The sequence below is a fragment of the Petaurus breviceps genome, unplaced genomic scaffold (genome assembly GCF_028583685.1).
Source record: "Petaurus breviceps papuanus isolate PSGF00001 unplaced genomic scaffold, PetGlider_PUasm1.0 186, whole genome shotgun sequence".
NCBI lineage: Eukaryota > Metazoa > Chordata > Mammalia > Diprotodontia > Petauridae > Petaurus > Petaurus breviceps.
The window spans coordinates 7,954,143-7,966,020 of record NW_027185798.1 but is presented as its reverse complement, the minus strand read 5'-3'; the positions used below and the strand labels follow the sequence as shown (position 1 = coordinate 7,966,020).

The following is an 11,878-nucleotide window of genomic DNA, read 5'->3' as shown; positions in this document are numbered from 1 at the left end:
GGCCGGCACGTGCACATGCCCCGCCCCTCTTCCTCTCTTCTGGGGCTCTGGGCTCAGCGGGGAGCACTGGGGGAGAGCAGGTGGGGGGGGGGGCAGTGTTTCCCAGGAGGGCCGCGCAGGCGCGCTGGACCGGGCGCGAGCCCCGCGGGGCGCGCGCAGGAGGAGGGCGCGGAGGCGGAGGCAGAGGGGGGCGGGGAGGGCGGGGGCGGCGCCGGTGACGCGACTGAGGCGGCGGCAGCGGCGGGCGGGCGGTGGTGGCGCGTGTGGCGCGCTTCTCCGTGTCCTGGGAGCAGAGCCCCGGCCCCCGCCGCTCCCGCCGCCGCCATGTCGGGCCGGTCCGTCCGGGCCGAGACCCGCAGCCGGGCCAAAGACGACATCAAAAAGGTGATGGCCGCCATCGAGAAAGTGCGGAAATGGTGAGGAGCTGCCGGGGGGAGGGGGACGATGAGTGTCGGGGGAGGGGGCAGGGCGCGGGGTCCGAGCCCGAACCGAAGAGGAGCGGGGCGGGCTAAGGGGTGGGAGCCGGCCGGCCGGCGCCGGGGGCTGGGGGCGGGGGGAACCTGGAGGAAGGAGGAGCCATCTGCTGCTGCGCCTGCGCCGAGCAAAAGGACGCGCCGGGCTCAGCCAATCAGCGCTCTGCCGGCGTCCGGAGCCGCCCTCGCACGTGACGCTGGGCCCGCCCTCCCGGAGCCGGTGATTAGTCTGACTGAAGCTGCCAGGGAAGCAGGTGCATGCTGCCGAGGCCCGGGACCGCGAGTCTTGGAGGGGACCACGCCCGGAACATTCGGGGAGCCTTGGGTTCAAGGCCCCGCTCTGGCCTCTGAGGTGCCCTGGTCTGGGCGTGACTTTTTCTAACTCCGCTTATCTAAGGCTTTCAGCCCCTGTGAAGTCAGGCCATGGTAGTGCTACCTTGAGGCTTCGTCCCAGACTCTTGGGATGTCCTCTGTAACCCTTCGAGACTCAGTCACGAGTCTTTTCTCCAACAGCCTTTCCTGATTCCCCCTCCCCCCCGCCCCGTACCCAGCAACTAGTGTCTCCCCCCTGTTACTTTGTATCCGTGCAAGTGCTTCCCTTTAGAATGTAACTTCGGTGAGAGCAGGAGTGTCATAAAAACTTTGTATCCCCAGGGCTTAGTATTGCCGTGCTTGATTTTTGTTTCTAGCGAGGCTTAAAATGCTTACAGCCTGCTAGATAGTGTCATTAGCAGTGAAAAGACAGAAAAAAAAAAAAAAGAAAAAAGGCCCTGCCTTCGAGTTTACATTCTTTTGGAGGAAACATCTAAGTACAAAATTAAATACAAAATATCTCCAAAGTGGCTTTCCAAGGGAGGGTGTTAGCAACTGATAAAAATAATATACAAAGGACCTTTGTCTTGGTGAAGGAGTTGTACACAATGGCCTCTGAGGTACCTTCCTGCCTTGGTTCTAGGATCCTTAGAACGGGAGGTGTCACTTAAGTAGAGATGTGAAGTTTTGTCATTTCAAAAATGTGGAAGCAGAGACTGGGGAAAACAGTATGGAACAGTGGAAAGAGGAATGAGGACTCTGGTTCAAGGCCTGGCATTACCACTGTCCAGCTGTGGGACTTGGGGCAAGTGGAGGAAATGTCTGGGTTTCAGTTTCCTCATCAGCAAAATAAGGGAATTGGATTGACTGACTTGAAAAGTCCTTTCCAGCTCTAGATTGGTGAGGGAGCAACCCCTGTTAGTATCTCTAAGCAGGGCCCTGTCTGAGCTCTGAACCTCTTGTCCAGTGATTCAGAGCCATGTGCACATCCTAGTGGGACATATTGCTTCTTGGTACTTGTCACATATCTTCTCCCAAGCTCCTTCTTGCACCTATTTGTCTAGTGAAGTTAGCATCTGTTGAACTTCGTTCTTTGTGTGTATCTTGAGTTGGAAAATTTCTGAGAATAATCAGTCTGTCTCCTTTTATTTCTTGTTCCTGCTGAGAGATCTTGGACAGAGACTTAAATCATCTTATTACTGCTTAGAATCAAAAAGATTTTTTTTTTCTATTCATTTCTGCAGTATCTTATTGTGAAGTTGAGGGAAGTAACAGGTTAGCAAAAGGAAACTGTTACTTTCATGCCATCATCTCCTAACTTGTATACTAAAACATGTGTCAAAGCTGCTGGTGTTTGGAGCTACTCAAGAGAGCCTCTGTTTGGCTTATCTTCATCTTGTTGGAGAACCTGGAGTCCTGAGACTTGATTATTTTCCTCACCTTACTAAGGACTTAATGAGTGACCCTGGGCAGGTCATTTCATCTCATTGTTTCCCTGTTTTTTTTGTTTGTTTTTTCTTTTTGGAGGGGGGAGGGTAAGGCAATTGGGGTTAAGTGACTTGCCCAAGGTCACATGGCTAGCTTTTGTGTTAAGTGCCTGAGGCTGGATTGGAACTCAGGTTCTCCTGACTCCAGGGCCAGTGCTCTATTCACTGCACCACCTAGCTGCCCCTGTTACCCTGTTTTCTGATTCCCTTTCCTACCAACTCTCTTTTTCCTTTTTAAGAATGTTAACTAATGAGATGCTTGTGAATCTTCGAACTCTTTGAGGTCAAGAAGTTATAAAGTCATAATTTTCAAATTAACTTAACCATCTTAACTTCATCCTAAAAGGGCCGGAACCCAGCTCATCCAGCTAGTGGAGCCATGGTTTTCCTTCCCCCCCTCTTTTTGAACTATGAAGACATTTCTCCCACACATGAGACATATAAATAAAATGTTGGCATTTTGTTTCTTCTGTCCTGGACAGCAAGTTTTCCTGTTTCTGGTTATATAACTGGGCAAAAAAAGGGAAGAGCTATACAGATCTTAGCTTCTAGAACAAAAATTCTCCAACTAACTGAAAAACTCTTTCAAAATTTGGGATGAACTTAGGGGATCATAACTCTAGAGTTGGAAGGGACAGTCTAGGCCATTTAGGCCAAGCATTTCGTTTTACAGATGATTGTAGTGCCGATGCAATGTTTACAGTGTCCACGATCATGATAAAGGCCATGACTATAAGTATCGCAAGGGATAGAACTGAAGCATTTATTTAGACACCAGAAAACCCAATTCCAAAACCAGGAAGCCGATTTCATCATAGTACCAAAGATATTCAAAAGCCATATAATGCTGAGAGCCATAGCACCCTTCAGCATCAAAAACCTCTCTATTTCCTTAATGAGCATCCTCTCTCTCCCACCATCTGGCTAGCTCTGACCAGCTTCCTGTGGGCTCTGCTTCCCTTCAGCAAATTCCTCCATGTGACCACATTCAGCCTATGGGGGCAGAGCTTCTTTTCACAGCAAGGAAGCTTCCTGTGGGCTCAGCTCCACTTCAGCAAATTCCCTCCATCATAGGCTCCACGTGATTACCTTCAGTCTATCAGGGGGCAGAGTTTACTTTCAAAGTAGGGGAGGTCTTCAAACTTCCCCCTAGGTCTATTAAGGGGCAGAGAAGATCTTCAAATTCCCATTCCCATTACAGTGATATAACTGGGGCCCAGGGTGGAAAAGGGACTAGGCCAAGGACAAGATAGTCTTAAAGGAAGGATTTGAACCCAAGTCCTCCTGACTACAAGGCAGCACTTGACTATAGAATCATATTTAGTCCAGCCTGTGCTCAAGAAGACTCCCCAGTAACTTAACCAAGAAGTGATTGTCCAGTCTCTGCTTGAAGACTTATAAGAGAAGAGGACATGTGTTTACATAATCCCTGCTATGTGCCAGGCACTGTCTAAGCGCTTTGCAAGTATTACTTCATTTTATCCTGATAACAACCCTGGAAAATAGGTGCTGTTATTATTCCCATTCTCCAGCTGAGAAAACTGAGACAAGTTAAATATAAGTAAGAGTCTGGGGGCCAGATTAGAGTTCTGGTCTTCCTGACTTCAAGCCCAGCACCCTGTGTGTTGTGGTGCCCCCAGAATGCCACCTTAAGCACCATGGCCTATCCCACTCTTGCACAGCCCGAACTGTTAGGAGGTTTCCCTGATGTCAAGCTCAGATTTGCAAGTTGTACCCTTTGTTCTTAGTCTTTTGTCCCGAGGAACATCCCTTCAGAAACTTGGAGACAGATGCCATGTCCAAGAGGGCTCCTGTAAGCTCAGCATCCCCATCCCCTCTGACCTGAGGCCTCCTGGTCTAGATACTCTCCAGCTGACCAGTGTCCTTAACCTGTGGCTCCAGGTGAAGTCTGGGAAGGCCAGAGGGCAGTGAGGCCTCCCTGTTCCCTCTCAGTGCCCCTCCCACTCCCCCCAGATCCTTTCCAGAATGGCTGCCTGCCCCAACCCCAGTGAAGAAATTTCCTTCATTTAAATGAGTCATCATCATAATTCACATGCATAGAACACTGTATGGTTTACAAAATACTTTTCTCACAACAACCCTCCAGAAAGATGAAAAACATCTCTGTTAATCACCTAGAGAGAGAGTGGGAGTATTTCCTTCATTTTACAGAACAGGCGATAAATCAGGATGACCTAACTGTGGTCACATTGCCAGTCATTTCGTAAAGCACTTTTGGGGAGCAAGAAAGGCTGGAGAAGGTTTGGGAATCACCAGCCCTTCCTTCCCTCCTGCCATCCTCACTGCTTGGTGGAGGGCAGAAGTGTTTTCTCAGTTACTCATCTCCAGGTACTGAGCACTCCTGCCCAGAAACTTTGCCTGTGCCCCCCCAGAGATGTGTGGAGAAAAAAAAAGAAGTGGAAGGAAGGGTCCTGGTTGTTGGAGTCTTAATTGGAATATAAATGTACACTTGTGGAAAGGAAGGGACTGTCATGGAGCAATTTGTTTTGTTTTTTTTCCCAGCAACTGCATAAGAAAATGAAAATTAGTGGGGGTGGGGGGGGCGGCCAACAGAAAAATATGTCCCAGTATTCCTTGAATCTAGAAAGGTGTTTCTCCTTGCTGCATTCTAGGAGAAGAAAAGACTCTGTACAAGTTGTCTTCAGTAGAAACAGCCAAACGTTGGAATGTGGCCAGAAGTAGTTAGACATAGAACTCTTCCAAGGTGAGGAGACTTTTGAGAAATATTTGTTTAGAAGAACAGCATTCCTAGCAGAGGGAGCTGCCTGGTAAGAAGCTCAGAGACGAGAAAGAGGGAATTCTATAACCTCCTTGATCAGCTCTAACCAGTGCCTTCCTTTTAGGGAGAAGAAGTGGGTAACTGTGGGGGACACATCCCTTAGGATATTTAAATGGGTGCCAGTAGCCGACAGCAAAGAGGTGAGTGAGTGGGAGGGTTACAACCACTTCAATTTTTCTGCCTTCTGGCTTCTGTGTTGAGATACTCTTTACCCTAACCAGTTCTGTGGAATGGTTCAGGGTAGGCTAATGTTCTAGTCAATGAGGACGTTTCTCCCTGTTGGTCTCCCACACAAGTTGCCTCTGTCCTGCTCAGGGCTGGGAAGGGCATGGGCAGGAACCTGGGGGATGACCTTTCTAGAGGTGGAGCCAGAGAGAGCAGGCTGGGGCTCCTGGGGTCTGGCCCTCTGCACCTCCTTTCTGCCCTTTGACCTGTGAGCTGGTACCCTGGGGGAAGGTCACATAGCCTTTCACCTCTCCACCTGGGCCAGGTAGAAGAACTTGTTGATTGTCTCTAATTTCTCTAGTCTCTAGCTTGTTTGTACACAGTTGTTTGCATCTCTCTCTCAGTCATTCGACTGACTCCTATAGAGCAGACGCCAGTGTTTTGTCTTTCCTTGTGTCCCTGGGGCTTAGTATATAGTTCCTGGCACATAGTAGGTGCTCAGTAAACGAGATTATCGACTTCCAGATGCTTGAATGAGGAGAGATCTCAGAGGCAGAATTGGAACGTAGGAGCAGAACAACATGAACCTTCTGTTGTGCTGTGGCCCTCGTCTCCTCCCCAGGAGGGCTCATGCCCTTTGGCCTGTGCCCCAAGAGTTCTTCCAGGTGATAGTATAGACTTTGTGAATCTCACAGTAAACTTTGACCTCTTGGTGTTTCTCCTTCCAGAAGGAGAAATCCAAATCGAATAATTCAGCAGCCCGAGAGCCCAATGGTTTTCCCTCTGATGCCTCTGCCAACTCTTCTCTCCTCCTTGAATTCCAAGGTAAGTTCTAGTTGCCTTTAGCTAAGAGCCAGTGTTCTGCCCTTGGCCATTTAGTACAGAGTGGCCAGAGCCAGGGCTTCTTCATGGGATTTGTGCCCCTGTGGCTAGGGGACCGAATTCAGGTCCTGACCTTAAAGGAACCGTCTAGTGGGGCAAACGGGAGAAGGACAGGAAAGGCTCACGAAGGGTCTGTTCGGTGGTGGATTTTCCCCCATAAATTTCATGCTGGGAGCCTGAGCAGTGACTGGGCCTGGGCGTTGGTCATTGATCAGTGTGATTTCAGCCCCCCACCCCCGCACCTGAGCTTGCTTGGCCGGGGAACAGAAACAGAAAGATTTTAGCTCCATGTGAGTGTGGAATCTTCTCTGCTCCTTTTCAGGTTGGCTTATATCCCACCTTTATCAGGAGATCCTACCCCTCTCAGACTAACTTCAGTCACTCTGCTAGTGTCTCATGACCCCAGTTCTATGCAGCAGGCTTCTCCTGCTTTGTCGGCCAGTCCTTACCACAGTACCTGCCTACGCTGAGTCCTTCTGGATGGTTACTGACTGACTGACCATTAGAAGTCTGCTGCACCAAGGCCTCTCTTAATTCAAAACTCTGCATTAATGCAACAGCTGCATCTTGCTCCCATAGTCTTATTCTCCCTGGAGTTAAGGACCTGATCACATTAGGGAATGTGCCTGATTCCTCCAAATGGGCAGCATGTGACCATTCAATCTGAGGGGAAGGTGTTGCTTTGGTTTGCTATTAAGCAGACCTGGAGGGGAAGCTTCCTTAGTTTGGGGGAGACTGTTCTTTTCCTTGGATGTCTGTCAGACTGGAGCTTAATCTTTCTTCCAGTTAGTAATTGCACGACCTTTTGTCCTTTGGGGCTTGGGAAAGGTCATCTTTTGTTTTGTGATTACCATACAATTTAAGTTGAAAACTGCTTGAGAATGAGGCCTTTTTCATTTGACTGGAGGAAATCTGTTAGTGACAAACCTTTCTCCAATCCAGTGGTTGTACATATTCACCAAAATGCCGAGGGTAGATTGTTCTAACCCCCAAAGAAGAACTTTCTAAAAACCTGAGCTCCTCATTGGTGGGACGGATGAAGCATCTGATACCTCAGAGGTCATTCCTGCCTGAGGTAGGAGATTGGGTTCCATCTTCTGTGAAGTCCTTTAAGAATCTGTGCTTGGGTGACATTTTATAAAAATAGCAGGTCCGCAGCCAAGAGGGAGGCTGAGATGGACATCCTCATTCTGACAGTGACCTTCCTCCTCAAGCAGAAATAACCCACAGAGGTAAAGATTACATATCCATTTAGTGTCTACACTGGTACCAAAGTAAAACGTATTTGTGTTAGTAAAGCGACAAACCTGATCACACCCTGCAGGGCTTGGGATGCCCATTAGTACTCAGGAAAGGTCAGGTCTCCATGGCCCCCTCCAGTGCCCTTGGGCCTGATTCAGAGCTGCTTCCATGTGCCTGGCCTCCTCCCCCCTCCTGGCTTGTACCTTAGGCTCCTTCCTTGATTGAACTTGGCTTTCAGATGAGAACAGCAACCAGAGCTCCATGTCTGACGTCTATCAGCTAAAGGTGGACAGTAGCACCAACTCAAGCCCCAGCCCCCAGCAGAGTGAGTCACTGAGCCCAGCACACACCTCTGACTTCCGAACAGATGATTCCCAGCCACCCACATTAGGCCAGGAGATCCTGGAGGGTAAGTGCTGGGACACCACTGTGCTGCTCTCCTCTATTCACAACAAAGCCCGAAGAGCAGAGGCTTAGATCACCCAGCATTCATTGGGAAGAAGGTGTGAGGAGGAGTGGGAGGTGGGAGGGCCACAGTATTGAAGAGGACATGGATGGGCTGTCTGGCTAGCATTTTTTTTTTTGCCTTTTTTTTTTCTTGGAGGGGCAATTGGGACTGCAGGTCTCACCCCCCTGGGCTGAAAGTGACTTGCTCAAGGTCACACAGCTAGTAAGTGTTAAGTGTCTGAGGCCGTATTTGAACTCAGGTCTTCCTGACTCCAGGGCCAGTGCTCTATTCACTGGGCCACCTAGCCACCCCCTGGCTAGCAATTTAACTCTCACCAGGCAGTGGTCCAGCTGATGAACAAAGAGGGAGATGGTGAACATGGGGGTCATTGATTCCAGCATGTAGAATTTGCAGTCAGGTCACAATCAACAATGACACATTTAAATATGACTATAAATATGAACATGAAACGGGAAGTAGAACAGAGGACAAAGGCAGCCCTTCTGGGTGAGGAAATGGCATTGAAGGATTAGAAGGAGGTGGAGTAGGCTGGGCCTGGAAGGGACCAGAGAGTCAGAGCACTGAGGCTCAGCAAAGTTATGGGACTTGTCCAGGGTCACACAGGTAGTGTCTAAGACAAGATTTCAGCCACTCTTCCTGACTTCAAGCATGATGGCCTGTTCACTGCCCTGTGCTGCCTGAAGGGTAGGGTACGCCAGGCAAAGAAGGTCTTGGGGGTCTTGACATGGAAGTCAGAAACGACCAGATATATTTGAAGACAGCGAGTAATTCAGTTTGCCTGGAGCCTAGGGTTCCTAGAGGGGAATGTTGGGAGGTGAGGTTGGAAAGGCCATGATTTGAAGAGGTCAGCTTCCTCAGCAAGGTCCTGTGCTCAGGGTCACCTTGTTCCCTTTTCAGAACCATCCCTGCCTGCTTCTGAAGTGGCTGATGAACCTCCCACCCTCACCAAGGAAGAACCAGTTCCACTAGAGACACAGGTAAGGAAAATCATGGGATTTTCTAGTGCCCAAGAAGCCCTCTAAAAGACAGTTGCTTTTTGGTATGGGGAATGGCCATGCTGAGGGTGGGGTGAAGAAAGCTTGGGGAGGAGGTGCCAGCAAGGAATGGCCACTGGGCTGTGTGCTAGAAGGGACATTCTGAAGGCTGACATTCCAGAGGGGCTCCTCTAACTGGCCGCTCTGGCTTCTCCCTAGGCTGCGGAGGACGAAGGGGACTCAGGCGCCCCACCACTGAAGCGTTTCTGTGTGGAGCAGTCTGCTGTGCTGCAGACAGCATCAGAAAGCTAGCGCCACCCGGCCTCCCTGCCCACTTGGCCCCTAGCCTCTATTTATTGAATTCTGGTCCTGGCTGTGCTGTGTTGCTGGGGTGAAGGCAAGCGTTGGGGTAAAGAGACTGCAGGTCTCAAGCCCCTGGGCTGAAAGGCTGCAGTGGGAAGGTGGCCAGAGGACTTGGGGTCATGGCACCATCTTTGTGTCCCTGGTACCTGTTTGCTTGCTCCTAGGAAGAGGGTTGCTTCTCCCTCTATGCTTTCCTTAGGGGACTTAAGCTGCAAGTGGGTGGCCCCAGGGTTCCCCAAGCTCTGGGCTCTTGAAGTTCTCCAGGGCAGAAAGGCTTCCAGGTGGATGTCAGGCCCCACCCCTGCTTTTTTGGGAGCCAAGCCTGGAGCATCAGCTATCATCTCTGCTCCTTAGGCTGAGCTACTGCTAGGCCAGTGAGAGTAGTGCAGAGGCAAATGAATGCCCTGGAGAGAGAAAGCGCTTAGGGATCTTAGTGACCCTTGTTGGAAATTGTAGGCTCTCAGGCAGGAATGTGGCTGGGGCTGGCACTGGAGAGGAGGGGCAGGATTGGGTGCCATGGCCTAATCTAGGCTTCTAGGGAAAGGAGGGGCTTCTTCACCACCTGGTTGAGCTTGGAGGCAGATCACATGGATTTTCATTTGCCTGGGCCCTGGCCTCTTCCTCAATTGTCTGTCTCCTATTAGGCTCTCCCTGGCTGCTACTCTTCCTCTGCCTCCCCTTCCCTCACATGCCTCTCTTTCCTGCCTCCCTTCCTTCTGGTGTGGCCCCTGCCCCCAGTCCTGGGTCAGCACTGCTGCTACGGCTTAGGTCCCAGCAAGAGTGGGAGGTTCTGGGACCACTAAGCTCAGTTCCTCTTCAGCTCAGACTTTCTGGAAAGTTTCCTTTTCTTTGAAATCTGCATGTTGAATCGAATTTTGTGATATTATTTTTTGTTTCAAAAAAAGAGTTTAAGAAAATTAAAATGGATGACTATGAGTGAAGACATATTTTAGCACTGAATAGAATATTTTTAAAATTAAACTATTTGAAATACACTTTGTTGTTGCATGAGTACTTTGTTTCTCTTCCTTACTTCCCTGATGAAGGGCTGAGTTGCAAGGCCCAGAGCCCTGGCACTCTCAGAAAAGGTGGCTGGAATCAGAATCAGAGATTTGAAGGGAAGGGACCTCAGAAGCCACCTAGTACAACTTCTCCTTTGGTAAATGAGGAAACGGAGCCCCCAGAGGTTATGTGACTTGTCTGAGGTCACGTGACTTGTCTGAGGTCACACAGGCAGCTGGGAGATTTTGAACCTAGGCCCTTTCAACTACACCACATCAAGAGACACAGCCAAGTAGTGGATTCTGGAAGGACTAAATAGTGATAGGTCTCTTGATCCACTTGCACTGAACACAAGGGAGGCTAGCTTTCCAGTTTGCAAAGCCATGGGATTGGAGGGCTGCTGGAGCTGTCCATACATCTTACTTCCATTGCTTAATCCTTTTTGTCAGACCTTTAATGTTTCCCACATGGAGACAGTGAGGCTAGCTTAGTGCATACCTGGGACTAAGTAAAATAACAGAATGTTGAGCTAGGAGAGACCTTGGCCATAGCTTAGCTCAGCCCTCCCCCCCCTTATTTTGTAGATGGAAGAACCTGGTTCAGGGTGGAAGCTAAGGGCTGTATCCAAGGTCAGATGAACTTCCCTGACAGAGCCCGAACTTTGAACCTGGGTCTTTTGACTCTAAATCCAAACTTTTTTTGCACTTCATGCTATGTGAATCCTTCCTCACCCACTGCCCTACTTGCTTCTTACTAGTCCTTCCATCCTAAATGGGCGTTATCATTATTTTAAAACTAAAGTTACTTCCAATAAACATTTTCCTACTTTGCATCATTTTTGGGAAGAGAACGGAATTTCTGCTTCAGAAGAGGCAGCTGGCCTCCTGGGAGCCACACTTCTCCACCTGGATGACACTTTAGAAAGCCTAGCTTGGACCACTGCTCAGATCACCAGATAAGCTACAGGAGTATTGAAGAATGACAGAGCATTTATTAAGTGCTGACTGTGTGCAAATCGTCAAGTTGAGTCCTGGGGAGGAGGAAGCTGGCCAAGCTCTCTGGGAGCTCACATTGTGAGGGGGGAGACAATACTTCAGTTGCAAATCAGATGGAGAGGTCTCATGGTCCTTAGGGTGCACCTTTAATGTTTGGATAAAATATTCATTTCTGCTACAGAACTATTGACAATGGCAAGTACTTTGGTGGTGGGAAACTTGTGTCCTGCATCTGCAGGAGCTGGAACAGAGTGCTTGCTAGAGTCTTTGCCAGATGGCATCTGGGTAGAAGAAAGTTGTTTACCCATATATGGCCCTGGGGGGTTGGGCTGGAATCAGAATTTATGATCTTGGGGAGGTGCTGCCCCTGCCTGTCCATGGTAGTTTGTGTGTACAGAAGATGGGCCCCTTCTCCATAGTGGTTCCTCCCCTGCAGAATAGCCGTGGGGGCCAGTTAAGAGGCAGGCCAGTGTTTCTGGAAGCCCCTACTATTGCCAGGGCTCTTGGGTTCAGGGCTCTAGGCTCTCCCTTGGATTCAGAGGGGAGGTGGAGGTAGTAGGGGGTAAGCTTTCCTGGCACAAGCTGTGTCCTGTCTCAAGGCATCTTTGAGATTCTAAGAGGCTAGCTTGTCTGACCCCAGAGTAGAAAAGAAAATTTTGTTTTGTTTTTGGAGGGGGGAGGGCAGGGCAATTAGGGTTAAGTGACTTGCCCAAG

The 11,878-nt window shown here is 49.6% G+C and overlaps 1 protein-coding gene across 1 annotated transcript; it reads left to right on the top strand.

The window, feature by feature from the left end:
* The first annotated feature begins 212 nt into the window (after positions 1 to 212).
* On the top strand, positions 213 to 10,156 carry BCL7B (BAF chromatin remodeling complex subunit BCL7B). The gene is made up of 6 exons (XM_069089476.1): positions 213 to 416; positions 5,137 to 5,212; positions 5,966 to 6,062; positions 7,600 to 7,770; positions 8,728 to 8,807; positions 9,024 to 10,156. Exons 1-6 carry the CDS (start codon positions 325 to 327, stop codon positions 9,114 to 9,116), a joined length of 609 nt encoding a protein of 202 aa, XP_068945577.1. The 5' UTR covers positions 213 to 324; the 3' UTR covers positions 9,117 to 10,156.
* Positions 10,157 to 11,878: the final 1,722 nt, after the last annotated feature.